Here is a 26,466-nt window from a genome sequence, read left to right as displayed (position 1 = left end):
TGTGTAGATTCTGCTTGTCAACCATGGAATATATTAACCCTCAGAACCACCCTTTTGGCTTGGACTATTAAAACATGCCTTGAAAATCTTGCTATTGGAATATGGTTCTCTAAAGCTTTCTGAGGCAGGAATTCTTTCACTATGTGTTTTGTACAGTGCCTAGCACAAAGAACCCTAAAACTAATTGGAGCTTGAGTGCTATCATAGTATAAATAAATAATATTAAATATTTAAAGAAGTTTTTGCTTTTTTTCCACTATGAAAAAAAGCAAAAACTTCTTTAAATATTTAATATTATTTATTTATACTATGATAGCACTCAAGCTCCAATTAGTTTTAGGGTTCTTTGTGCTAGGCACTGTACAAAACACATAGTGAAAGAATTCCTGCCTCAGAAAGCTTTAGAGAACCATATTCCAATAGCAAGATTTTCAAGGCATGTTTTAATAGTCCAAGCCAAAAGGGTGGTTCTGAGGGTTAATATATTCCATGGTTGACAAGCAGAATCTACACAAGCCATTATTCTGATGCATAAATGTTTCTCATACCATAACAAACACGTCCATCTCCACGGAAGCCTACAGAGCATTCACAGGAGAACTGATTTCCTGTTCCTGGACGACATACTGCATTGGTGTCACAACCATGGGTACCAGTGTAGCAAGGATTCTGGCTGATAGACCCATCTGTTAAAAGAGATTGTATTTAGCCACTGAAGATGCTAAAATGAGGCCAAGTTAAATGTAACTATCTGACAAACATTAGTCCCTTATTGTCCTTATTTAAAGGGAAGTTTAAAGTCTGAATCCATCCCTGCAGCAGCATGAGGACTGAGGCAGAGACTGAGGGGATAGCTTACACCTGCAGTATGTGTGAGGGCCAGTTCTGTGCCAGTTGGACTCATCAGGGAGAGCGGTTCCTACAGTTGAGATGCTGGTCAACCATCAATCATGCCTTTTACCTCAAATATGACAGCACAAGTTCTTCCCAAGAACTTTTATAAAGGTAAATTATAAAAACAATACTGATGACACTTTTACGCAGAAAAGCCCACAGCAAATTATATACACAATTAAAAAGCAAGGTTAAGTCAAATCACTTGTGCAGTTACCTTCCAGTCTCTTGTGTCACTAAAGAAGATGGTTTTGTTTGGGTTGGGATGTTTTTTTTCAGTAGCTAGGGATGCCTTATTTCTACCTGTATCCTTGCTGTCAAAAACTAACATACTCCTTTCTGTACTCACTTGGTTTGCATTTTTAAATTGTTCCTTCACTCACACCTAATTTAATTCCTGCAAAAAAGAACTTCGCTAACTTATCATTAAGGTTGCCCAGACTTATCAACCTTTGCACAAAAATCCTTTAAAATAAGTTTCAGATTTAAACAAAAACAAAATTAATTAAAAAATACCCAACACACACAAACAAGTTTATCATTTGACTCTAATAAAACATTTTATATAATTGGCTATTGCACACCATCTAGAAATGAAATGCTATGATGGCTGAAAGATGTCTCATAGAAACTAACTTCTATTTAATGGCACATGATTCATTCTAGTACTGGGTTGTTTTTTGCAGCAGTGGGTTTGTGCTTCCAATACAGTATAAACAGGGATTCATTGATGACAGAACTGTTATTCGTTTAAAAGGTAAATGTACATGAGGTAAATGAAAATTCTCCATGGATGTATTAGTAAGGAAAAGATTCAAACTGGTATTTTCAAAGTAGCCTAGGAGTTAGGCACTCAAATCCCACGGAAATTCAATAGGAGTTGGGTGCTCAATTTACAAGAGATATTTTTGGACCTTTTTAAAAAAAGGTCCATAGGCATTTTGAATTCCAGGTAAGTAACGCAGCTATATAATCTATTTCATTAACATCCAGCTAATGCAAAGTCAAATATAAAGGAGCCTGTCTCCCACAATCCAAGTCCCAAAAGAGGAATTGAAGAATTATCATTATACGTACCACTGACTGGGCCAATTGAGTTGCTCATAGCATATCGCAGAATTTGTTCGTCTCTATTATACAGGACAAAGACACTGTCTACTGATAGCTGCTGTGTGGCAGAAATAGCATGATGTGAGTCATCATGAATGCATTCGTTGAATGAGATGGTCTGTCGCCACTGGTAGGCTACAGTGTAGGAGGGAGCAATCCCATCTCGTTCTGGTTCTGTCACTGTGTACTCCCTGGTAGAAGATGATGTGATCACTGAAATACAATAAATACCACATGGATAAGAGAGGAAAGGGAGAGTACAAAGCCCATTTCCATCTGCAGACATGGATCAAAGGCAGGATTGTATTTTACAGACAAGCAGCTATAAAGCACTGCCATGTTTTTCTATTCAAAGGGAGGAAATTTCACTTGATTTGGCCTGTCTTTTGCTTTCATGTATCAGCGTTTCAAACAATGTGCTAAATATTTATCTAAACATAATTTAGCAAATCCTGCCCAAGTCACAGTGACAGATGGTCGTTCCTACCAGATAACTGGTGAGTAACCTATGTAAACTGATACATAGGTCTCAGTCCAGTTCCTAGTGGAGCATTGTGCACATTGCAAAAAACCTCACAGCAATAGGCACAGTTAATGGTAGTCTTAGAAAAGAGACCAAGGACTGAATAAGCTGAAAAACCAAATTACCCTCTCCTCTTGAGCCCTGTAGATCAGAACTGAAACATTAGTAAGCAATGCAGGAAATCTCCACTGCTGCTGTCTACATTGCATCAGTTTTGTAGATAAAAGAAAGGCCCCTTCAGTGTCTCTAGAGTTGTCAATCCAGCATTTTTTGACATCACATAATTAATAAAAAAAATTAAACCTCACAAGAGACCAAGAACATGCAATTTTCAGAGATAAAGGTTATTACAACATTCTCATTGAGTCGTTCCAAAGAGCCAAAGAACAAGTATATGGTAGTAAACTCTACACTGAAAACAGGTATGAACCTTATTTTCTCTTCTGAGGAATATGCTTGATAATCACCTCCATTAATTCATGTTGCTTCTTACCAGAACTAGAAGAGTGATAGAGCTCATTGTATGGTTCTATGTGTACTGATGCACCAAATGGGATCTCGGGTACTTTGCCCTCCATTTCTGTGCTGATTGTAAGATGACCATGTTCATCAATTCCACTGAACTTTTGCTTGATAACCAGCTTCTCATTACTGCCAAGGAAGGTAACTTCAGCTTGCCGTGTAAATTCACCACCTAGAAATCAAGATTAGGCAAACCATGACTAAGTTTGAATCCATCTAGTCAAACCATTGCCCACAACCCTTCAAAACAAAAACAAAAAACACAAACAAACAAAAAAAGCAAATATTTTCTCCAAGCTATTATGCAAGATCTTCTAATAGTTCACCTTTTTTTTCCATATAAAAGAAAAATTATAGTTCTAGAAATTGCCATTGACACACTATCACTGAGTATAGTAAAAGAACCCAGACTTTTAAGTACTAAACATCTTGAACTGCAAATAAGGCAGAAGAGAAGGTTTTAGATCAAGAGAAGAGTTGAGGCAGAGCCAAAATATACAATAGTAAGTCTTATCATGTGTGTTATAGTTGAAAAGTGGTTTTATTCTTTAGAGAAAATATCTCTATTAAGAGAACACTCTGATTTTAAAGAGACAGAACATTTCTGGTCCCAAATTAAAAAAAAATTGAAATGTACATTATAAATTCCTGAACTAGCTTCCAGGAAGTCAATAAATAAATAAATAAATAAATAAATACACAAAAACCAAAAAAAACAAGAACAAAATTCTATATTCAATTAACATACTGATGAGGCTGACAAAATTTGTACCACAGAACTGTAAAGCATCAAATAAAAAACGATGCATAAACTTCTAAATCAGATTATACTCACAGATGGGTCTGAGTGGTAGAATTTGAATCAATCCAGAAATTCAGGCCCATCTCTAGTTATATGTAGCCTTGAATTACAAAAATATTTCTGAAATGTATAGGAATTTTAACAAAAATCAGTGAATTTCTCACTTGCCTGCCAAAATTGCAGTTGAAGGGTTCATTCAGCATTTCCCCGGACGCTATCGTTAGCACCTAAAGCCTAATATGTTTTAGGTATTCATAGGGCCAGATTTTCATTGCATTCTGGCCTCTTCTTTGCAATGCTCAAAGGCAGCCAGATCCGTCTAGCTGAGAATACCCCCAGAATGGGGACCTTTTAGCTATCAGGGGATGTATAGCCAGCCCAGCACAGAGGTACAAGTTGGGGGCTTAGCCAGGACACAGCTAGCATATGTTTCATTTGGGACTATAAGCAACTGAAATATCTAACCTACATGGTGACTCAGCACAGCTATACCCCGATAATCAGGGTGCTGTAACTGGCTCCCCAGTAACCCCACATCCTTTTTGTGCCAAGCAAAAGCTGAGCACAGCAGAGAATCTGGGTTGAAAGTCTTTTGCTGTTGTAGGAGAAAACACAGATTCTTGTATTCCAGTCTTGGCAGGTAAAAAGTTCACCTTTAAGGCTCGAATTCGGCTTTCACCTCATTTTGTTGTATTTTTGTTTAAAGGTGGAATTTTCAAAAATCCCAAACTCACTTAGAAGCACAATTCGTACTGAAATTCAGTGGGACTTGTATTCCTAAAAGACTTTGGGAGTTTTGAAAATCCCACCCTACGTGTTATCATATACCGTATTTTCCGGCGTACAAGACGACTGGGCGTATAAGACGACCCCCAACTTTTCCAGTTAAAATATAGAGTTTGGGATATACTCGCCGTATAAGACTACCCCTCTTCCAACGCACACCAAATAAAAATTAAAAAAACATCAGATTTGATTTCAATATGGTAATTTTAATTCAAATGCTTATGACATGCAGGTACTTAGCAGGAAAACTGTCACTTATAAACATAAGGCTGTTTGTCATCAAACATGTAAACATAAAACAGTGCAAGTGGATTAAACTTTTCCTAATTCACTCTAAAGCTGAAAGGAAGGATACGACAATAAACCCATGGGAGCTGCCATGCTGTTTGTTTTCTAAGCTGTCAATCAAACTGGAACTGATGATGATAGGAGGAAGATAACAAACAATAGAGAGAGAGCAAGTGCCGGGCAAGTCCCTGGCGAGTTAGCAACGCCCATCATAACTGCAAGCTACGGTATTTTTACAGGTTTTGCTGGCGTGACAGTTTCCCTTTAAAAGCCTTCAAAATCCTCCTGTTCGTCATCTGATATCATAAGTACATCAATGACATCTTGTGATACATTTGTAAGGCAGTCATCGTATGGATCGAATTCCGTATCAGATGGTGTGGTCTCAGCTTCGGCTTCCTCTTCATCTTGCCACAAGTAGTCGTCCTCCATACCACCTAATGAATTTGATATGCCACACTTCTTGAAAGACTTGATTACTGTTTCTGCATCAATATCATTCCAGGCTTTTATGACAAACTTGCACAAAACATCCAACTGTGGAGCACGCATGTTTCCTCCTTTTGTGAATGACTTTTCGCCGCTAACCATCCATTCATTCCATTGTTCTCGAATGCGATCTTTAAATGGCTTGTTTAGGCACACATCCAGTGGCTGTACCAACGATGTCAATCCTGCAGGAATAACTGCCGCATCTGTGTTTAGTCTTGCAAGCCTTTGCTTGGTGCTGGGAGTTAAATGAGCCCTGAACATATCCCACACCAGTAGACTACATTTTTGAATAAGTCCACCTGGTCGCCTGCTCCATACATTATCAAGCCATAGCTTTACCCCTTCTTCATCCATCCAGCCTTTTTCATTCACATGTACAAAACAACCAACAGGGAACTTGAGTTTCGGCATTGTTTTTCTTTTAAAAATAATCATTGGTCTCAGTTTGGCGCCATCAGCTGTGCATCCTAGTACCACTGTAAAACTGGACTTCTCATGTCCTGTTGTTTTAATTAAAATTGTTTTTTCACCTTTTTGATGGACAGTTTTATTTCCAACCATATCAAAATTCATTGGAGTTTCATCCATATTTCCAATACTACTTAACGCATAGCTATGTTTAGTGCGCTGTTGTATTACGTATCGATGGAAACTATTTACTTTGCTATCAAGATCTGCAGGTAACTTTTGGGCAATTTTCGTCTTTTGCCTCAGTACCATATTATGCCTTCCCATGAATCTAGTACACCAGGATACAGTGGCCTTAAATCTGTTGCTGTGATCTGGGTTAGATTTGGCCCACTGAAGTGCAAACAAACGTATTTTATTTCGTGTCACTACATAACCGTTTTGGCGATGCTCATTCACCATGTCTGCTACATGTTTTTCGAGTTCTGGCCAATGTGGGGTGCCTCTTCTTAATGCACACTTACCCCTTGGCATACTCTTTAATGCTTTTTCATTTGCTTTCCAGTCCCGAACCATCTTTTCTGTTACTCCATATTGTCTTGCAGCAGCGCAGTTATTATGTTCCATGGCAAAGTTTACAACTTTAAGTTTGAAACTGGCTTCATATTTCTTTCTTCTTGCTGGTGGAGCCATGATGGGGTTTTGACTGTTGGACATTTGTATACTGTACTGTATGTACTGGTGCTATACTGTATGAACAGGTACAGATACTGGTGCTGTACTGTATGTGGTACCCAGTATACAACAACCAGCCAATCACGGCAAGCGATGTACCTTACCGGCGATTGGCTGGTTGTTGTATACAAAGCCTGCTTGGATTGGTCAGCTCTCCCTGCCTGCCCAGCCCTCCTTGTCTCCAAGACTATCAGAGCGGTAGCGCAAACACGCCTCTTTCACCCGTCTGGCCCGCCCTTGTATCCTATTACCTCCTTCTCTGCCTCTCAGATCTCGCACATGCGCGCCTGCGCCGCTTCACTGCAGTCCTCAGGAGCGAGATCTGAGAGGCAGAGAAGGAGGTACAGTAATAGGATACAAGGGCGGGCCAGACGGGTGAAAGAGGCCTGTTTTTCTGGGCACAGCGCCGCTCTCTTTTTTCCATACCCCAGGCGTCCCGGACGCCTGCAGCTTGCTCCGCCCTTGCTGCTTTCACATGGTCGCCGCATACGGCGGGGATGCGGCCGTGGCCGTTTTTGAGCTCCTCCCACCATATGCGGCGACCGCAGATTCTCCAGTCCGGCTCGGAAGTTTCAGCACCCGCCCTATAAGACGACACCCGGCGTATAAGACGACCCCCGACTTTTAAGAAGATTTTCCTGGGTTAAAAAGTCGTCTTATACGCCGGAAAATACGGTACCTTGTTCGGTGCCTTATTTAAAAGATTCCTATATACAAGGCAATAAATATGCCCCAAAATGATTTTACAGTAATCAGAGGGGAAAAAACAGGTTTCCCCATTTAGGGATAACTACCAAGAGACTTGAAGTGGCTACGACCAAACATTTCAGTTGCAGGGAGTTGCAGGTGCTCAGCACCTCTCAGGAACAGGTCCTCTGGCTCTAATTCCCCTGTCATTAGAAGGATAGCCTCCCCATAGCACACTGATAGACTAAGATAATATTAAACATCAGCAAAAGTGTATAGTCTGAGAAAGCTCAGGACTCTTTTCATGTGGTATCAGAAACAAAAATCTCACCACATTTTAGGCAATGTCAGCAGGCAGCAGCTGTTGCAAAGGAACAAATGTAAATACTGAATTTTTGAAGACACCAAAATATTTATACCAAACTTTCATTTGAGGGTGTTTCCTTTCTACCTTGTTGCATGTTGGCTGCTTCTTTCAAGTGTCTCAAGGCCAGCTTTGTTGCCATACCAGGATACAACAAGACCCATTGGTTTCATTAGCATTTTAAATTTTATAAATTTGTGTACCAGTATAATTTCAAAATGATCCTACAGATTTAAGTCTTTACTATTTAGTGGGGAGGAGCATCTTTTTATGCTAGTTCTGTAGTATAAAGGTTTCCTTATGCTGAAAGATTCTCCACACTTTGCAACAGTTGTGATTTATTGAATTAAGACCCATTTACAATTTTTATGACTATTTACACAACTGCCAAATAGCCAGATGTATTCAGAAGGAACAGATTAAAGATGCAAATCTAGGGAAATTTCTCTTTCAAGTGACGTGATTGTGTTGTTGTAGCCATGTTGGTCTCAGGATATTAGAGAGGCAGGGCGGGTAAGGTAATATCTTTTTATCTGGAATTTCCAAACCTGAAGAAGAGCTCTGTGTAAGTTCGAAAACTTGTCACTCTCACCAACAGAAGTTGGTCCAATAAAACAGGGGTTCTGAACCTTTTTCTTTCTGAAGCCCCCCCAACCTGCTATAAAGACTCCACGGCCCACCTGCACCACAACAACTGTTTTTCTGCATATCCAGTAGATTAAAAGCCAGGGCTAGCATTAGCGGTTAGCAAGCAGGGCAACTGCCTGGGGTCCCACACCACAAAGGGCCCCTGCAAAGCTAAGTTGCTCAGGCTTCGGCTTCTGCCCCGGGAGGCGGGGCTCAGGCTTCAGCTTTCTGCCCCTGGGCGTGAGTTTAACGTTGGCCCTGCTCACTGGCTTATTTTGATGGATCCCCTGAAACCTGCTCACAACCCCCCGCGGGGCCTGAGACCTCACCCACCTTGTCTTGCTAAGTGACATGATTTTCAGTTATCTAGGAATTTGCATCTATACATAGTATGAGTTCTAAACTGAAAAGTTGCTGCATCTGTACAAGTTGGTGAATTCAGAGTAAGATGTGAGATATTTAGAAGACTCCCAACAATGTGAAGTAAGAAAAAGAAAGGACCCTGGCTCATGCCTCTGTGTCAAGTGCTGATTTCAAATTCCATCAATTTTTACCTAAAAATAAAAATAAAAAGTGCAACTGAAAATTGTAGTCTGTTAACACACTCAGACCAATTTTCAGAGTTGCTGTATACCCAGGCCTCCCAAAATAGGTCACCTGCTTCCTGATAACATCAATTCATTGAATGGGAACTGGCTAATCTACTTTGACTCAGTGCTCAGGGTTTTTGATTACTAGGCATTTGTGCCTAGTGTAAAGTAAAAATTCCAGATATCTTTATTATATCAGCAGGAGAAATGGGCTGAAGTTTTGCTCTAGCACCAACCAACCAATACTAGTCAGGAATCAAGGAGCTTCTGCATCTTTCTAATACTTTACTTTGAAGTATTCTAGTTAAACAGTTATCTTGCCTCAAGCCACAAAAAAAGTATAAAGCAGCCTTTTAAACAAGTTCTAATTTAAAAAAAGTTACCTGTAATACTGAATCCATTTCTATATCCTTGCTGCTCCACAGCAAACATCCATCCTATGATACCTCCAACAGAAGCAAGAGGAAGTAGGGAATATCCCAGCACCTCTGGAATAGTGCTGATAGCAGTGTATGCTCGCCCATGGTTCATCACAACGTAAGAATGGAGGTCAGTGTTCTCAAATACAACTGGAACTGGGTTACTTCCTACAAAGATTTTCCCTTTCACTTTCCCATTCACTCGCTGAGGAGAACCTGGTCAATCAAAAACACCAATGTAAGATAAAGAATTTCACAAAATAAAAACAGAATTAACACACTGTTCAGAGCTACGTTTTCTAATCAGTGTATCAATTTTGTGCAAACAGACAGTAGAAAATTAGCGTCAACATGCATGGCAAGAGACAGATGCTCACAGAGATAGACATACAAGCCACCTACAAATGAGGTGTAAATTTGCATAGGCAATTATGGTTTCATTGCTATGAAAAAGAGAGAGTGGGTAGAGTTACAATAATTAGATCTTGTCCTTTTTCATTTTTCCCAGGGATAGATAGTTGAATAAACAAGCTGTTTTGTTATAGCATCTGCAAATAGTGAATGCTATACAGAAAAACCTGAATGCCATACAGTAAACCCCCTAATTATACAAATTCCTACCTTCAGAGTCTGCCCTAAAGCAGTGTTTTTCAAAGTTTATCCCTGGCTCCACCCCAGAGCCTGCACCCCCAGCTCAGAGCCCTGATCCCCTCCCGCCCCCCAACCTTCTGCCCCAGCCCTGAGCCCCTTCCAAACCCAGAGCCCCTCCTGCACCCAAACCATTCATCCCTGGCCCCACCCCAGAGCCTGAACCCCCAGCCCAGAGCCCTGACCCCCTGCCCCAGACCAGAATCCCCTCCCACACCCTGAACCCCCCATTCCTGGCCCCACCCCACAGCCCTCACCCCTGCACCCCAACCCTCTGCCCCAGCCCTGAGCCCCTCCCATGCCCCAAACCCCTCATCCCCAGCTCTGCTGGGTCTTGGGCATCAACAATTTTCTTCAACTCAGTCCCCAGAAAAAAAGTTTGAAAACCAATGCCCTAAAGTATCTTCAGAGCTAAAGAGTACAGATTTGCTCCTCCAATTTGAAGTTTACTTCCATTAAGCAACCAAGATTTTTTTTTATGGTCCCTATTGTGGTCACGACAGGCTTCACTGTATTTAAGGTTACACTGAGTACCATTATAGTCTCACATTTTTCATATCTCAACTTTCCTCAAAATTCTGTCATACAGAATTAGTCACTAGTGCTGCACAGAGGTAGTATTCTGGATTAGTATTTAGGGTGCTGTGGTATTTTCTAATGTATAAAGTACATGCACTAAGTTACATTAGTTTCAGATCTTTTATTTTCCTTGCTCTGGATTGGTTTAAATTTGTAACTAACACCAAGTTAAATGCAATTTTTGCATTTTGTAAAAACAGGAAAGCAAGGAAAGCTTTTAGTCAGATACTTAACAGTCAAAATGCATGTATAGATTGAGTCACTAGGATTACAAGTGTATACATAAGAAATTCCTTTTTGGATCTCACACAAGCACAATGTTTAAATATAGATCCAACAAAATCAAGCAGCTTAGATCTTTGCTATAGGAGCTGAAAAAGTCAGAGTAACAGGAGTCAGTATTTATTACTGACTCCAGTAATAAAAGTCAGATTGTGCACTTTTAAAGAAGTTTATTTCTAGAGATGGGCCAAACCAGAACCCTGGATCTAAAACATCCCTGAACTTTTCAAAGAGTAACCAATGTCTAGTTTTCCTTTAGATGTTCAGTTGTCCTAGCAAGCATGGCTAAAAAGCTTGTGTAATTGCTTATATTTATCTCCATTTAAAAATGGAGACGTTTTAAAGCATTCAGTTCATTTTTTCACTGTATTATTCAAAGTATCATCTTGGCTGCAATAGTAAAAAGTGACCTGCCCACTGCCTTCAATTTACGCTTTGGGACTGAGGGTGCCCAAGCAGCCTTCAATTATTTTTCTCCACACAAAGCCCCATAAACTAAAAATTCAGATACTGACACTGGTTTGTAGTGATTAAGGTGTCAAATATAACAGGCTATTCTAGCCTCTGTGCTAGACTGCTGAAGTCTGGAGAAACTGCTGAGTAATGTGGAAGCTTTGTGTGTGCTGTGATGTGTCTGGCTCACAGAAGCTGGGTGCCCTCAGCTGTGGCAGCCCATTTTAACAGATGATGTGTTAAGACGTCAACAGTAAAATAAAAGCTTTGATAACAAAGCTGTCCAGCGTGTAGTCACAAGAGTTCTACAAACAAACAAATCCTTGGTTTCCTAAATGTATAGTACCTAAAGTAGCTAATTTTCCTGAAAAATACTCATTAAATTTTAGGAAGAGGGCTGCAGTATTCCCATTTGCTTATATGTGAAATTTACAGACCTCCAACACTTCCCAGTTTGTCTGCTTCCTGTTTACACAGAAAGAGAGTTGGGGGGGGGGGGGGGAAGAGAACTAGACTAGACACTGAGGGCACTGGGTTGTTACTTGTTTATTCCGGTGAACATATGTTCCAGACAGCCATTTACATATTTTCTTCACCCCATAAATATATGGAAAAACGTACTTTTCCAAGCAATAAATATTAGGAAGGGTAACTTCCATCCATTTTGGACCAATCTTGCATTCAGCGTCAGCATTCATGTTAGTGGGGTGAATGTTTTTCAAAAAGGCTTCTACTATGGAGCATTGTGCATTGCAATACCCCATAAAAGAGGAATGCCTCATCATTACTGAGAGCCTACACTCTGTAGCCAGCAGGATGAGAGAAAGAACCTCAGTGCAGTACCGTTAGCCTCATCTGTGTCAGTCAAATAAAGTCTCAAGAATGTTCCCAAGGAACGCAGTGCGACTTCTTGTAGTAAGATACAACACAACACTTTACTGTAGATTAGGAAAGCGAGACTTCTTGATCATAGAATATCAGGGTTGGAAGGGACCTCAGTAGGTCATCTAGTCCAACCCCCTGCTCAGAGCAGGGCCAATCCCCAGACAGATTTTTACCCCAGTTCCCTAAATGGCCCCCTCAAGGATTGAACTCATAACCCTGGATTTAGCAGGCCAATGCTCAAAGCACTGAGCTATCCCTCTCAATTAATGGTCTAAGGAAACAAATCATTCTGAAAATCTGAAGTGAGGCCAAAAATTGACAAGACAACTGTCCATTAAGGTGCCCTATTTAGACCGAAGGCATATGGCCCATTGTATAAGATTAAAAAAAAAGTCTCTCATGAAGTCAGCTTTCTTACTGTTTCATTCTGATCTGTGCTTGCTGCCTTTCAATTGTTTTAAGGGGTTTTCCTTCCTTTTCCTCCTCCACCCCACCCACTGATCCTTCTTTGGAGGAGGATGGAATTTGTTCTCAGTGGGCCCCAGTGTAGTCTCCCTGGAGGAGCTTTGCGGAAGAGTTGTCAGGCAGAAAAAGGACTTTGGGTTGCACAAACCCTTTGAAGATCCCTAGCTGTCCTTCCATGACATAATTCCCTAAAGCACGGTTGTTAACTCTACTACAGACAAAAATAGTAATTGTGTAAGCAAAAGTCTGTTTTAAGAAGCTCCTTCCAAGCAGAGAGTTGCCCTCTCAGAATCAGTGTCTGCAATTGTGGGGACAATTTGGTTTGCTTGTCAGAGGTAGATCATTATGCAAAACAAATAGGCAATCAGTGCTAATGACAGTGGTATGAAAGCACTTCAACTGTGACCCTAGGTTCTAAAAAGCAGTGCTTTCTCCATCTTAAGTTACATTTTCATCTTCATCATGGATACCTCCTTTATTATGTGTCCACTTAAACTTAGTTTATGTATGGCTTTCAAATAAATATACAAGATTAAGATTTTCCAAGATAGCTTAGGGAGTTTTACTTAACTCATAATTTTCAACTAGTACTTACAAAAACATTTAAATCAGAAAAGCAGCAACCTCACCCCTTTCTGTACTAAAGAGAGCTTAAAAAAAATCATTGCCTATTTATCCATATAACCATATTACAACATTAAATATCTCATACAAAATGTTAGTACAACTATTTAGTTTTGAAAAAATTAAATTACCTTCTGCTACACATTGCCTGCCATTTCCTTTGTAACCAGCAATACAACTGCAACAATACCCATTTGGATAGTCTCTGCAAACAGCATGAACGGAACACTGATGACGGTTGTTAGCACAGGTCTGTTGGACATCTGTATGATAACGGAACACTATAGGAAGAAAGACCAACCAATTACTATTCTGCATATTACATTACAACCATAACATCTATAAAGATTCACAATAGGGCCAACTAGAGCACAACACAATTCTGAGTTAGCTTCAGAATTTCGTTGTGCCCATTTGATCAGCTTTTGGGAAGGGCAAACAACTGCAATAGATTTTTGCTTGCCTTGCAATATGTAACTAATTTGCCCAAATATTCCAGTAAAAGGTACTGGGCCAGATCCTCAGCTGCTGTAAATCAGTGGAGCGCTACTGTCTTAAGTTATGTCAATGGAAGTACACCAATTTATGCCAGATGTCAATCTGGTCCTTAAGCTAAACATGGGGAAAGTTTCTCAAGGTTCTGGTTTCCCGCCCACACCAGAAGGGACAGTGTGGTGTTTAGATGTTACTTGTAATTATTAGAACTGGGAGCACTGGCTGTTGGGAGTCTGAAAGGACAGGAAACAGGAAGGATGGGGGGAGGAGTTGAGGAGGCTGAGTGAGAGCTACCCAGGGTGCAGCAACAGCATGGTAAAGAGGTTTCCACTTTAAAAATAAAGTCCTGTTGAAGTTTGTTAGTACCTTGCCTGGTTACCACAACAGACAGCCCATGCACCCACTGTCAAAACCCACACCTGTGCTCTTCCAAGCTCACAGATATAACAATCCTCACATCTGATGTCAGGGAACATTCTGAGTCCTGTCATTCAAATAATTATTCAGTGTCACACTCGGCTTCACATTCGCTATATTCATGGCCTCAACAAGTAGCATTGCTAGTACAGAGCTTTTAATCACACAAAACCAGGGAATCCTAAATTGTACACAGCCTTTTGTAGTGGTGGCTCAGGGTTCTCTGACTTTATCAAGTCATCTGTATTCTATAAAGAGTGTATAAAGTTATATTTCTGTGAAAACAGTTTGTATCATACACACACAATCCCTACTAAGTGCAGCAATATATTGCAACAGTTAAAATGCAGGTCATTACTTTAACAACTATAATAACCAAAACAACTTAGATAAAAAATGTTGTTAAGACAGAGATACCTTTGAGACTATATTGCCCTTCAGAAGTATTAATATACTTATTCCACAGAGACACTAGTTTCTCCACAGCATTCGATTCTGCAAGCTACTGAGAACAGACCCATTGCGGGATAAGTCTGTGGTAAGCACAACTGGCCATACATGTTTGTGGTCAAGTATTACAATTGGATTTGAAACTGTCCACACGTCCCCCTAACATTGCCAAAACTAAACAGATCTGTCTGGAATTTCAGAGGTCTAAGGGCAAATCAAAAAGAGAGCCAATTTGGGGTGAAGGAGGCAGTGGGAAGCCATTCTGGGGGGGAAAAATAGGCTATATCCAGCAGCTTAGAGAGCACTCCTTAAATAAATCTATTTTTCATGCTGCCCACACAGATCTTTCATTGACACACTCCCATGATGGGGGAAGCGGAAAACAAGGGGATAAGGGGGGATAGAGAAGGCTGGTCTCAGGACAAAGTGGAAGCCACACTGGGGTGTTAGGGTGGGAGAATGGGGTGTTAAGGGGAAAGTCAGGTGCCAACAGCCTAAAACAGTACAAATGCCTTTACCAGTCCCAGTTTCCTCAATATCTTCCACATCTATAACCTGAGGATACTGCTGAGGGAACTGGTGGACCTGAAACTGAGGCGGCGTTTTCCCAGTTGAGAGTTCTGGCTGCTGATTGAAAAAGGATTCTCTTGGAGGTGTCTCTGTTGTTATAGCTTTGTGTGGTTGTTGTAAGTCATCTTCTGAAGCTGACTGAGGAATTCTATATGTAATATGTTGCTGATCCTCTCTTCTGCTGGGAACATCATATGGTACCTGTTGCGGGCTTATTTCAACCGAGTCATGATGCAATACAGCTGGTTTTGAGGTCACCTCCTGATACTGTTCATCATCACCAAATTCTGGACTGTAGCTGATTTTCGCAGGCACAATGCTATTAGATGAGCTACCAATCTCAAAAACCCAGATTCCTTTCCTTCCAGAATTGCTGCTCCTAGAAAGAGAGAACAACCACACTAAACAAGGGGTCAAGTAAATATAACAATAAATATAAATTCTATATGAAAATCACTACATATTTGATTCTATACTCCACTGAGAAATACAACTACAAATTGGATCGTACCTATACAAAATACAGCTTAGGGTACACGGCTGGAATTTTGGATAGTATTGGCAAAATGTTTAATATACATTGAACTAACTTCTTTAGAATTTATCTGGAGGTTAGGGAGGGTTGGGAAGAAAAGGTGGTATAATTTGGCCCAAATTCACCTTGATAGCAGCACTCTGAACTTTCTGAATTGCTCTCTTTCCTTCCTGTCCTTTTCCCCACAAAAATAGAGGCAGAGGTGCTGGAACAAATTGTATAGTGGGAGTGCTGAGAGCCATTGAACCAAACTGTAAACCCTATATATGATGAAAACCACTTCAAGCCCAGGGGAACTGCAGCACCCCTATAGGCAGTTCCAGCACCTATGAACAGAGGTCAAGACTTTTCAAAAAGGGATGCCTAAAGTTAGGCTTCTCAGAAAGTGTCCCAATTTTCAAAAGGGCTGAGCACCCAGTAGCTCCCACTGAAGACAATATTAGCATCCACTTTTGAAAATCTTGGTCAAAAGCGTCTCATTCTTCAAAAACGTTGATCAAATTTTACGATTTCTAATACAATGGCTAATGAAATCTTATTAGCTATGACATTTTTTCACATTGCAGACTGCATAAAAACATGTCAGACAGTAGTAAAAACTAGGATTTGGGTTTATTTATTTATTTATTTTAAAAGCATACTCATGCAGGTTTCTGATCGACTCTTCATCATTAGCAACTGTATTGTAGGATCCTGGCTTTATCCACAAGTAGTAGTTTGTAGCGGCTTGACTAAAGCCAACTGTAGCAGGAATCTTTTCCTCAGCATTCTTGGAGTGTGAACTGTAGAACTGCAAACCATCTTCTGGATAAAGGAAAACAGCATAGGAACTGGAATCAGAAGAGGCTAAAACAGCCTGGAATGTGTTTCTCTGTGGGGAAGATTTAAATTCCATTTACTTGTGGGAAAATATTCAAGATTAGAAAAAGGAAGACACTTTATAAATCAAAGTCAAGATCTGGGTTCACACAATGGGTTGTGCATTACACAATTATTAGAGACTGTTAAATTCCTTTGAGAAGTTTTTCCAAAGAAACAGATTTAATATTTTTTTCAAAAACACATTTGTTTTGACTATGCTTAAATGTCACAATCAGAGTCTTACCACAGATAAACTGAAGTCAATGTAAAATAGCCATTAGGATGCTTTAAAAAGCCCTAAGTTCAGTACAATGTTTAGCAAATTGAAAAGTCCTTTTAACAGAAAAATTGAGTGGATTGGCTGTTCCTGGAAGATCTTGTATCTAATTTAGATGCTAATTACAAATATTTGCACAGAATAGGATATTGAATTCACAGCTTCCGCAAAATGAGGCAAAATAAATAAATAAGGGTTCAGTTTTCAAGTGAGAAATGTCCTTACACAATGACCGGGTGATATCAAATACTCATACTGACTTTCCAAAATTACTACATTTTCATTTATCAGATGTTTTACAATCAGAGTTTTCTGTTTCAAAGACTTAAATCCCTGCTGAAGCTCAACATGGAGATTAAAGGAATATCCACAGAAAGAGAGCAGAGAAACTATCATTTTAAATTTGATGAAACATAGTTCAATGAAACTCTCTAAGGCCTTGTCTACACTACGAGAGTAGTTCGATTTTACTTAAATCGAATATTTGGAATCGATATTGCAAAGTCGAACGTGTGTGTCCACACTAAGGACAGTAATTCGACTTTGTGAGTCCACACTAACGGGGAAAGCGTCGACATTGGAAGCGGTGCACTGTGGGCAGCTATCCCACAGTTCCCGCAGTCCCCGCTGCCCATTGGAATTCTGGGTCGAGCCACCAATGCCTTCTGGGTAAAAAATGTGTCGAGGGTGCTTTTGGGTAACTGTCGTCATCCATCCATCACTCACTCCCGCCCTCCCTCCCTCCCTGAAAGCGCCGGCGGGAAATCATTTCGCGCACTTTTCAAGTCATTGACAGCGCGGACGCCACAGCACTGTGAGCATGGAGCCCGCTGCAACCATCGCTGCAGTTGTGGCCGCTCTCAACGCCTCGCAGCTTATCATACAGGTTGCCCTGAGGCAGATGCAGAAAAGTCAGGCGAGGAGGCTACGTCAACGCGGTGATGGCCTGAAGTGTGAGAGTAGCACAGACCTCTCAGAAAGCAGGGGACCCAGCGCCGAGGACATCACGGTGGCAATGGGTCATGTTGATGCCGTGGAACGGCGATTCTGGGCACGGGAAACAAGCACTGAGTGGTGGGACCGCATAGTGCTGCAGGTCTGGGATGAATCACAGTGGCTGCGAAACTTCCGCATGCGGAAGGGAACTTTCCTTGAACTTTGTGAGTTGCTGTCCCCTGCCCTGAAGCGCAATGACACCCGGATGCGACCAGCCCTGACTGTCCATAAGCGAGTGGCCATAGCCCTCTGGAAGCTTGCAACGCCTGACAGCTACCGGTCAGTCGCGAGCCAGTTTGGGGTGGGCAAATCTACCGTGGGGGTTGTTGTGATGCAAGTAGCCAAGGCAATCGTTGATGTACTGCTGCCAAAGGTAGTGACCCTGGGAAACGTGGAGGCGATCATAGATGGCTTCGCAGCGATGGGATTCCCAAACTGCGGTGGGGCCATAGATGGAACTCACATCCCTATCCTGGCACCGGACCACCAGGCCAGCCAGTACATTAACAGAAAGGGCTACTTTTCCATGGTGCTGCAAGCACTGGTGGACCACAGGGGACGTTTTACCAACATCTACGTGGGATGGCCGGGCAAGGTTCATGACGCTCGTGTTTTCAGGAACTCTGGTCTGTTTAGACGGCTGCAGCAAGGTATTTACTTCCCGGACCACAAAATAACTGTTGGGGATGTGCAGATGCCTATAGTCATCCTCGGGGACCCAGCCTACCCGCTAATGCCCTGGCTCATGAAGCCCTATACAGGTGCCCTGGACACTGAAAAAGAACTCTTCAACTACCGGCTGAGCAAGTGCAGAATGGTGGTGGAGTGTGCTTTTGGACGTCTCAAGGGGAGATGGAGAAGCTTGATGACTCGCTGTGATCTCAGCGAAACCAATATCCCCATTGTTATAGCAGCTTGCTGTGTGCTCCACAATCTCTGTGAGAGCAAGGGGGAGACCTTTATGGCGGGGTGGGAGGTTGAGGAAATTAGCCTGGCTGCTGATTACTCACAGCCAGACAGCCGGGCGATTAGAAGAGACCAGCGGGAAGCGCTGTGCATCCGGGAGGCTTTGAAAGCAAAGTTCCTGAGTGAGCAGGGTAACCTGTGACTTTCTAATTTTGTGTACAGAGAAGCCTTCACCCCACTTCCAACACACGTTTCAAAATAAAAATAGTTCTACTTTGTTAAAGCACACCGTTTTCTGTAATACTGTTTTCGCGGGAATTTTTTAAAACTGGGACGCAGACTGTGGTGCGGAGCGGGTGTAGTGTAGTCGCGCGAATGCAGCTTCTAAACTGAAGGACTGACAGGCTCCGGTGCGGTGGGATGGTTCTTTCAACGGAGCCTGTCACCCCTCCTGATAGGGACTGTGTGTATGGGGGTACTATGTGACTTTGTGGCGGGGGGGGACGCTTACAGATCCCCTGCTGTGTGGCTCTGTGATCCTGCCTAAGGACCGCCGCTTCAGATCTCTAACTGCCCTCCCGTGCCACAAAGTCACAGAGCAACCCACCTCCCACCACATAACATGAAAAGAACCTCCCAGACTAACCAGGGTAAGTAGTCACTGCATCACTGCACTATGTATGTGCCCTGCTGCTGTGCCTGCCCCCGACTATGTACCCTGCCAAAGGTGACTGTCCTGTCCAATTACCAACCCCCTTTCCCCCCCTCCTCCAAAAGAACATGATGGAAACAGTAGTTAACAGAAACATATTTTTTATTAACAACTACACAGGGGACTGGGAAGTGAAACTTGGACGGGGGCTTGTGTCAGGCGGGAAGGAAAGAACTTGTCAAACTTTGGGGACTGAGAGCCTTCTGCTGCTCGAGCTCTCTGCAGGGGTGCAGTGAGAGTTAGCAGGGACTCTGCCGCCTCTCCTTCTGTGCACTTTGGGTGAAGGGAGTATGGGACTTGGTGGCGGGGGAGGGCGGTTAGAGATGGACTGCAGCGGGGCTCTGTCCTCCTGCCTCCGTTCCTGCAGAACATCCACAAGGCGCCGGAGCGTGTCCGTTTGCTCCCTCAGTAGTCCAAGCAGGGTTTGAGTCGCCTGCTGGTCTTCCTGACGCCACCTCTCCTCCCGATCCATGTTGGCTTGGTGCATTTGGGACAAGTTCTCCCGCCACTGGGTCTGCTGTGCTGCCTGTGCTCTGGAGCAGGCTATAAGCTCGGAGAACATGTCCTCCCGTGTCCTCTTCTTCTTATGCCTAATCCTCCCTAGCCTCTGGGAGTGTGATGACAGGCTAGGTTGTGAGACAGTCGCAGATGGGGCTGTGGGAATGGGAAAAAGGGAGTGAATTCCTCAGAAACATAAATGTAGTTGTGAACAAAGAACATAGTCTTTCTCTGTGAACAGGACCATGCACAGCACCTATCACATGCGCACTCAGCACAAGGTCGAATTCTCGGCCTTCGCATTCACTGTCTGTGGTTTTGCAGAGCACTTTTGAGAACCCTGTCAGGACAACGGAATTTCTGTTGCAGGCAGACATGGTAAGCCGTAGATTCGTGGCAGCTTAAAACTTTAATATTAGCAATGGCCTCATTTCACATTGAAATCAATGTCGGTCCCTGCTGCCAGCAATCCGGCAAGCAGGAAGTTTGCTCCTGTCCCACACCCTCGCGGCTGTCCCCGGGAACGATCCCTTTCGGCTGACCCTTTCCCGCCTCCACCGCGTGGCTGCAAACCAGCCAACACTAATAACATTCCCCTACCTCATTCAAAGCAGGTCTTCATGAGCGACATCACCCTCATGAGGATCTCTGAGAGCGACAGACAGAGAATGCTCCGGGAAAGCCTCCAAAGACCAGGGCCGTATGCCGCCATGCTGTGCCAAGCAATGATTCCGGAGTACTTGCTAGTCTCGTGGCGCGGCAACGTGTCCTACTACGGAGGACCCAATAAGGCCGCTCTCCCCAAGAACCTAATGCAGCGGATTTCAAATTACCTGCAGGAGAGCTTCCTTGAGATGTCCCAGGAGGATTTCTGCTCCATCCCCGGACATATAGACCGCATCTTACTGTAGCTGCAGTAGCAGGGACTACACAGTAGAGCGGCTTGGGCAGGACAATCATGCAAAACCGGACATTGCTAGATTTTTTTGAAATACTTGCACTGCCCATGACTGAACCGTTAAGTTATTCAAAGTAATCATGAGAAACCCATTTTTTACATTGTTAATAATCATGTTCTGTTACAAATAAATGTTTAGATGTTTACAACACTTACTGGATGATCCTTCACCAGATTCTGTGTCCGGGGTAACGGCTGGGGAGGGTTGGTAGGGGATCTCTGTAAGGGTGATGAAGAGATCCTGGCTGTCGGGGAAATCAGCGTTGTGAGCGCTGTCGACTGCCTCGTCCTCCTCATCTCCTTCCTCATCTTCCCCGTCCGCTAACATGTCCGAGGATCCGGCCGTGGACACTATCCCATCCTCAGAGTCCACAGTCAGTGGTGGGGTAGTGGTGGCGGCCGCACCGAGGATGGAATGCAGTGCCTCGTAGAAACGGGATGTCTGGGGATGGGATCCGGAGCGTCCGTTTGCCTCTTTGGTCTTCTGGTAGCCTTGCCTCAGCTCCTTGATTTTCACGCGGCACTGCGTTACATCCCGGCTGTATCCTCTCTCTGCCATGTCTTTAGAGATCTTCTCATAGATCTTTGCATTCCGTCTTTTGGATCGCAGCTCGGAAAGCACGGACTCATCGCCCCACACAGCGATGAGATCCAAGACTTCCCGATCAGTCCATGCTGGGGCCCTCTTTCTATTCTGAGCTTGCACTGCCATCAGTGCTGGAGAGCTCTGCATCGTTGCCAGTGCTGCTGAGCTCGCCACGATGTCCAGACAGGAAATGAGATTCAAACTGGCCAGACAGGAAAAGGAATTCAAATTCAAATTTTCCCGGGGCTTTTCCTGTGTGGCTGGTCAGAGCATCCGAGCTCGTACTGCTGTCCAGAGCGTCAACAGAGTGGTGCACTGTGGGATAGCTCCCGGAGCTATTAACGTCGATTTCCATCCACACCTAGCCTAATTCGACATGGCCATGTCGAATTTAGCGCTACTCCCCTCGTCGGGGAGGAGTACAGAAGTCGAATTAAAGAGACCTCTATGTCGAACTAAATACCTTCGCGGTGTGGACGGGTGCAGGGTTAATTCGATGTAACGGCGCTAACTTCGACATAAACGCCTAGTGTAGACCAGGCCTAATTCAGTACATTCTGGGGCATCTCAGGCCCCACATGGAGATGAAGAAGCCAAAGATGTGCAATGAGGGGCAACACACAATATAGGACCCCTCACAGTGCATGCTGTACTGGATTACCAGCAGCAATGTTCAGGATACTTGTCAACCAAACAGATCATTCCTTTCATAACGCCCAGTTTATACTAAGCCAATAAATAAATAAATAAATAAAAATAACCAAATTAAAAAAACAACAACAACCCTCAAAGCTATCACAACAAACTGGCCTTTGAGGTGTCAAGGAATCAGCTGGCCTAGTGGTACTGCACTGGACTGTAAATGATGTATGTTTAGATGCAGACAGCACATCCAATTTTGAATTCTGATCTGCATTTTTTATTTTCAGGGCTGTCAGGTGGGGAGAGGATTTTGGAGGAGTATTTTATTATTTGTTGGTAGAGAACATCCATGCCACTGCAATCATGGCCCTTGCTGAGACAGTGATCCAATGAGGGCCATTTATCTGACTTTAGCTGTTTACCACTGCCCCAGAATGGGCCCCATTATAGGGAAGGTGGATGCTATGCCCATGGCCTAGTCAGACAAAAGAAACTGATATTTGGCAAAACAAAGCTCTGATGCTGGAAAGACAGAAGCACATGCTTAGCTTTGCACACTGTGAGTAGTCCCATTGACAACAGAGCTAATCTCAGTACATAAAATGAAGCGTGTGCTTACATCTTTGCAGAATGGGACCTAAAAGATTTAGAAGATGGGGCGGGGAGGAGGGATTGTGGCTCTCAAATAAATTGTGAGGTTAAGTCCTAAGCATACATGGATCATCATACATGTATCTTAAAGAGTCTACTACGGAAAGCCTGATTTCAGATATGCGAGTTTGTGGTGAATGAGATGTGATCAACCCAAAAAGAGATCAAGGGCTAAATTCACAAGAGGACTTAAGTGCCTAACTGCCACTTTAGACACCTAAATCCCAGAATCAGGCCCCACTGGGATTCAAAGCCTCTGCTCAGCTGCCCCCGAAACCTGTAGGCACCAAAACTCGCTCAATGCCTCAACTTCAGTAAAAGTTCACGAGGTATCTGTTTTTGCCTGAGCACATGCACTGCAGCCCCACACCAGGCATCTGGACACCTAAGCCCCGGAACAATGCATGAACCAGGGAAAGACAGACAGACAGTCCTCCGCCTAACTAGCCTGCAGGGCCTGGTCTGGAAAGCATGTTCAGAGATCAGCTACCAGATCAGGCCCTTATAGAGAAGTTTACACAAAGGAGGGAGCAGGGGAGAACAACCTTCCTCATAACCTTTCGCCCAGTGGTTAGGGTACTCATCTGGGATGTGGAAGACCCCTAAGTTAAGTTCCACCCTCCAACTGAGACACAGGAAAGATTTGAAGTGGGTTCTGCCACCTCTCAGGTGCATACACTAGCCACTGGGGGATGGTATATTCTAGTGTGGAGATCTCTCAGTCTCCCCTGTTGAAATGGGGATAAATAAATTTTAAAAATTCACTTTCAGGTGGGTGCACTAAACATCAGGCTACAGAGTCAGTCTCATACTTACCTACTCGCTCGGCCCAATGAGTGCAACAGCTTCAACAGAAGAGCCAGAGAGACCCATGTCAGAATATCCCATAGCCCAGTGGTTAGGGTGCTGGCAGCAGAGACCCGTTCAAACCTCCTCTCTCCATCAGGGAGAAGAGGGACTTGAATTGGGGATTTTCCACATCCCAGATGAGTACCCTAACCACTGGGCTAAACATTATGAGGGTGCTGCTGCAAATCCTCCCTCCCTGCTAGCTTCTTACTAAAACAATATAGGAACCTCACACCAAGAGAGCATTTTCCGCTGAGAATCCCATGTTGTAGGAGGCACTTCCCTGTGGCCCAGACTTAGGTGCCTATCTATGAGACAGGGGAAATGCTTCACACACCCATATTGGCTTAGCATCTTCCACCTTTGGTGAGGCATCACCTAGTGTGCTGCCTTTGTGAAGATGCCCATCTAAGATGCCCATCTCTTCCATTCATTGTGTAGGGACCCTAGGTGCCTAAATCCAGCCTTTGTGAATCCCAGTGATTTTCTAGGCACTTGAACGTTAGACCTGATGATATTTCGTGTCACCACATTAAGTTTCTTTGTTAATTTAGCCCCCAAAGTCCAGGTTTTAGTACATCTAAGTTCCCTGTTTATTCCAAGTATCTGGCACATTTTGGGGTGTTATAAAAGTTAACATAACAGTCCAAGGATAGTTTGATGTTGAATAAAAAGGTAAAAATATGTGAGCTTTGTCCTCATCTCTGCCCATATGCTACAAGCCAAACTGCTTACATCTTTTAAATATGTCTGAGACACTCCTCCCAAAAATTTCCTTCTCATGAATGCTGTGATAAGCATATAAAGCAAAGCGGTAAGGTATTTAAAGTGAAATAATTTTCTTTTTGAAGTATGAAATATTACAATTGACACTTAAAACAATGGACCATGGAGTTACACTTCTATTGCACTTCGTCTATCTTAGAGCTCTAATATTCACCTTGCCTTCCAGAGTGGGGACTTCTCCAGGTATATGGTAAGGAGCCACAAACGTCCAGGTAACAATGACAACACTGCTTGGATCAAAATTGGTCTCCGGGAAACCTCGTTGGATATGGCCTGCAGCAAGCTGTAAGATGTCAGGGGATGAATCTTCTCTATAAAACACCTTCCCACGTCCATCTGTAGTGTCCAGATCAGCCAAAAATGGAGCAATAGCTCCAAAACTGAGTGGGAACTGATCAAGGTATTCTTCTTCTTTTGATGGTTCATTCACTGCAATGATCCCATTAGTGGCCACCTAATAGAAAGGGTAAAATCATTTAGACAGGGCAGTAAGTATTGTTCACATGGCTATTTCACAAGTCTACACACTTTTGTAGTATTTTCAAACCCACTGAAATACTTCCGGTTCTTAAATACCTAATATCATTGAAGCTGAAGCTTGTATTTATGAGATAAGTCAAGTTTACCAACCTGTAGCACTATTCCAAAAACCACTTTTTATATCTATTTGGAGGGATCTTGGGGTTTTAACATCTCATGGTTCAACAACAAGGTACATTAAGAACTGAACATTCTTCTCTCTGAAGGATAAGATTTCAAACAGCTATATTTCACAGGCTACCACATTCACCTCCACTTCTGGCAAATCAGTACAAAATAACCACATCTCACAAACTCCAAAACTCTATCTTTATACATCAAAACCCAGTGCATGCAGTCTTTTGTATGGATTCTCTTAGATGACTAGATACTAGCCATTATGCTATTAAAAATGTTTACATAAGAGTGCTGCTAGGTATGGAAGCTTAGGGAAAATGACACCCTGGGCAAGCTTGTATTTTGGTGCTCCTGGCAAGTGTATAATGTATGGATCACATTATACACTTGTAGGAGAGCTTGGGGCTGCAGAAGTGAGGTTCTTACCCAGGAAAGCTTATGCTCCCAATACTTCTGTTAGTCTTAAAGGTGCCACAGGACCCTCTGTTGCTTTTTACAGATTCAGACTAACACGGCTACCCCTCTGATACCTGGCACCCACTGCCTCTCCCCACCCCCTACTCATCCCTCCTGCCACCTTCCCATTAGTCCCCCCATCGCCGCTGGCCCCCACTGCCTCCCCAGGTGCCTGATGCCTTCCCCACCCCCATTACTCCAAGCTCCTTTCTGCGGCCTTGCACTCCAGGTCCGCCCAACTCCTTGCCTCTTGACCACAGTACCCCCTGCGCAGGGTGCCCTGGGCAGTCACCCATGTTGCCCACCCATAAGGCCAGCCCTGGATGGAAATAATGAAGTAAATACTCAAACTTAGAATTTTAGAATGGATAAATAAATACTTAGGACAATTACTTTGTTGACTAACCAGTGAGCCAGATTCTCACCTGATGCAAGCTGGTGTAGTTCCGTTAATGTCAATGGAACTATTTGGATTGACACCACCTTAAAAACTGGACCATACTACTTCTACATTGTGAGACCCAGGAACGATAGTATGGATCACATTATATGCTTGTAGAAGAGCTTGGGGCTGATGAAAGTGAGGGATCAACAGCATCATCATGCGCCCCCCACAGCAGGAGCAGAGATGTTGTGCAACTTTCCCCAACAGATCAGACAATAGATCTTCCTCCTAACTTCCCTGCCTAGGGCTTTGTGCAAACTGCACAATCAAGCCATTCCTCACATTCCTTCCTTGCATTCAAGATTGCTGCAATTTTAGGCCCTGGCTACACTGGCAAGTTTCTGCGCAGTAAAGCAGCTTTCTGAGCTGTAACTCCTGAGGTGTACACACTGCCAAGCCACTCAGTGCACAGAAACTGCGTAGTTGCAGCGCTGTAAAAAAACCCACCCCAACAAGAGGTGTACAGCTTTCTGCGCTGGGGCTACATTGCCATGGTGCCAGTGTAGACACTGTGGTCGATTACAGGGCTGCAATTG

General features: G+C 43.2%; 1 protein-coding gene across 1 annotated transcript in view; it reads right to left on the bottom strand.

Annotated features, from left to right (window-relative positions):
* The window catches only part of NID1 (nidogen 1), an 84,899-nt gene that overhangs the window by 47,435 nt on the left and 10,998 nt on the right, over positions 1–26,466 (bottom strand). The window contains exons 2-9 of the mRNA XM_034765062.1: positions 24,527–24,826; positions 16,292–16,521; positions 15,064–15,494; positions 13,315–13,464; positions 9,212–9,463; positions 3,021–3,221; positions 1,972–2,217; positions 549–686 (exon numbers count right to left, since the gene is read on the bottom strand). Coding sequence (XP_034620953.1) covers positions 549–686; positions 1,972–2,217; positions 3,021–3,221; positions 9,212–9,463; positions 13,315–13,464; positions 15,064–15,494; positions 16,292–16,521; positions 24,527–24,826 — 1,948 coding nt within the window. The remainder of the gene's footprint in view (positions 1–548; positions 687–1,971; positions 2,218–3,020; positions 3,222–9,211; positions 9,464–13,314; positions 13,465–15,063; positions 15,495–16,291; positions 16,522–24,526; positions 24,827–26,466) is intronic.

This window comes from Trachemys scripta, chromosome 3 (genome assembly GCF_013100865.1).
Source record: "Trachemys scripta elegans isolate TJP31775 chromosome 3, CAS_Tse_1.0, whole genome shotgun sequence".
Lineage (NCBI taxonomy): Eukaryota > Metazoa > Chordata > Testudines > Emydidae > Trachemys > Trachemys scripta.
Note: the sequence above shows the minus strand (reverse complement) of the source record. Positions and strands in the feature narration are given on the sequence as shown.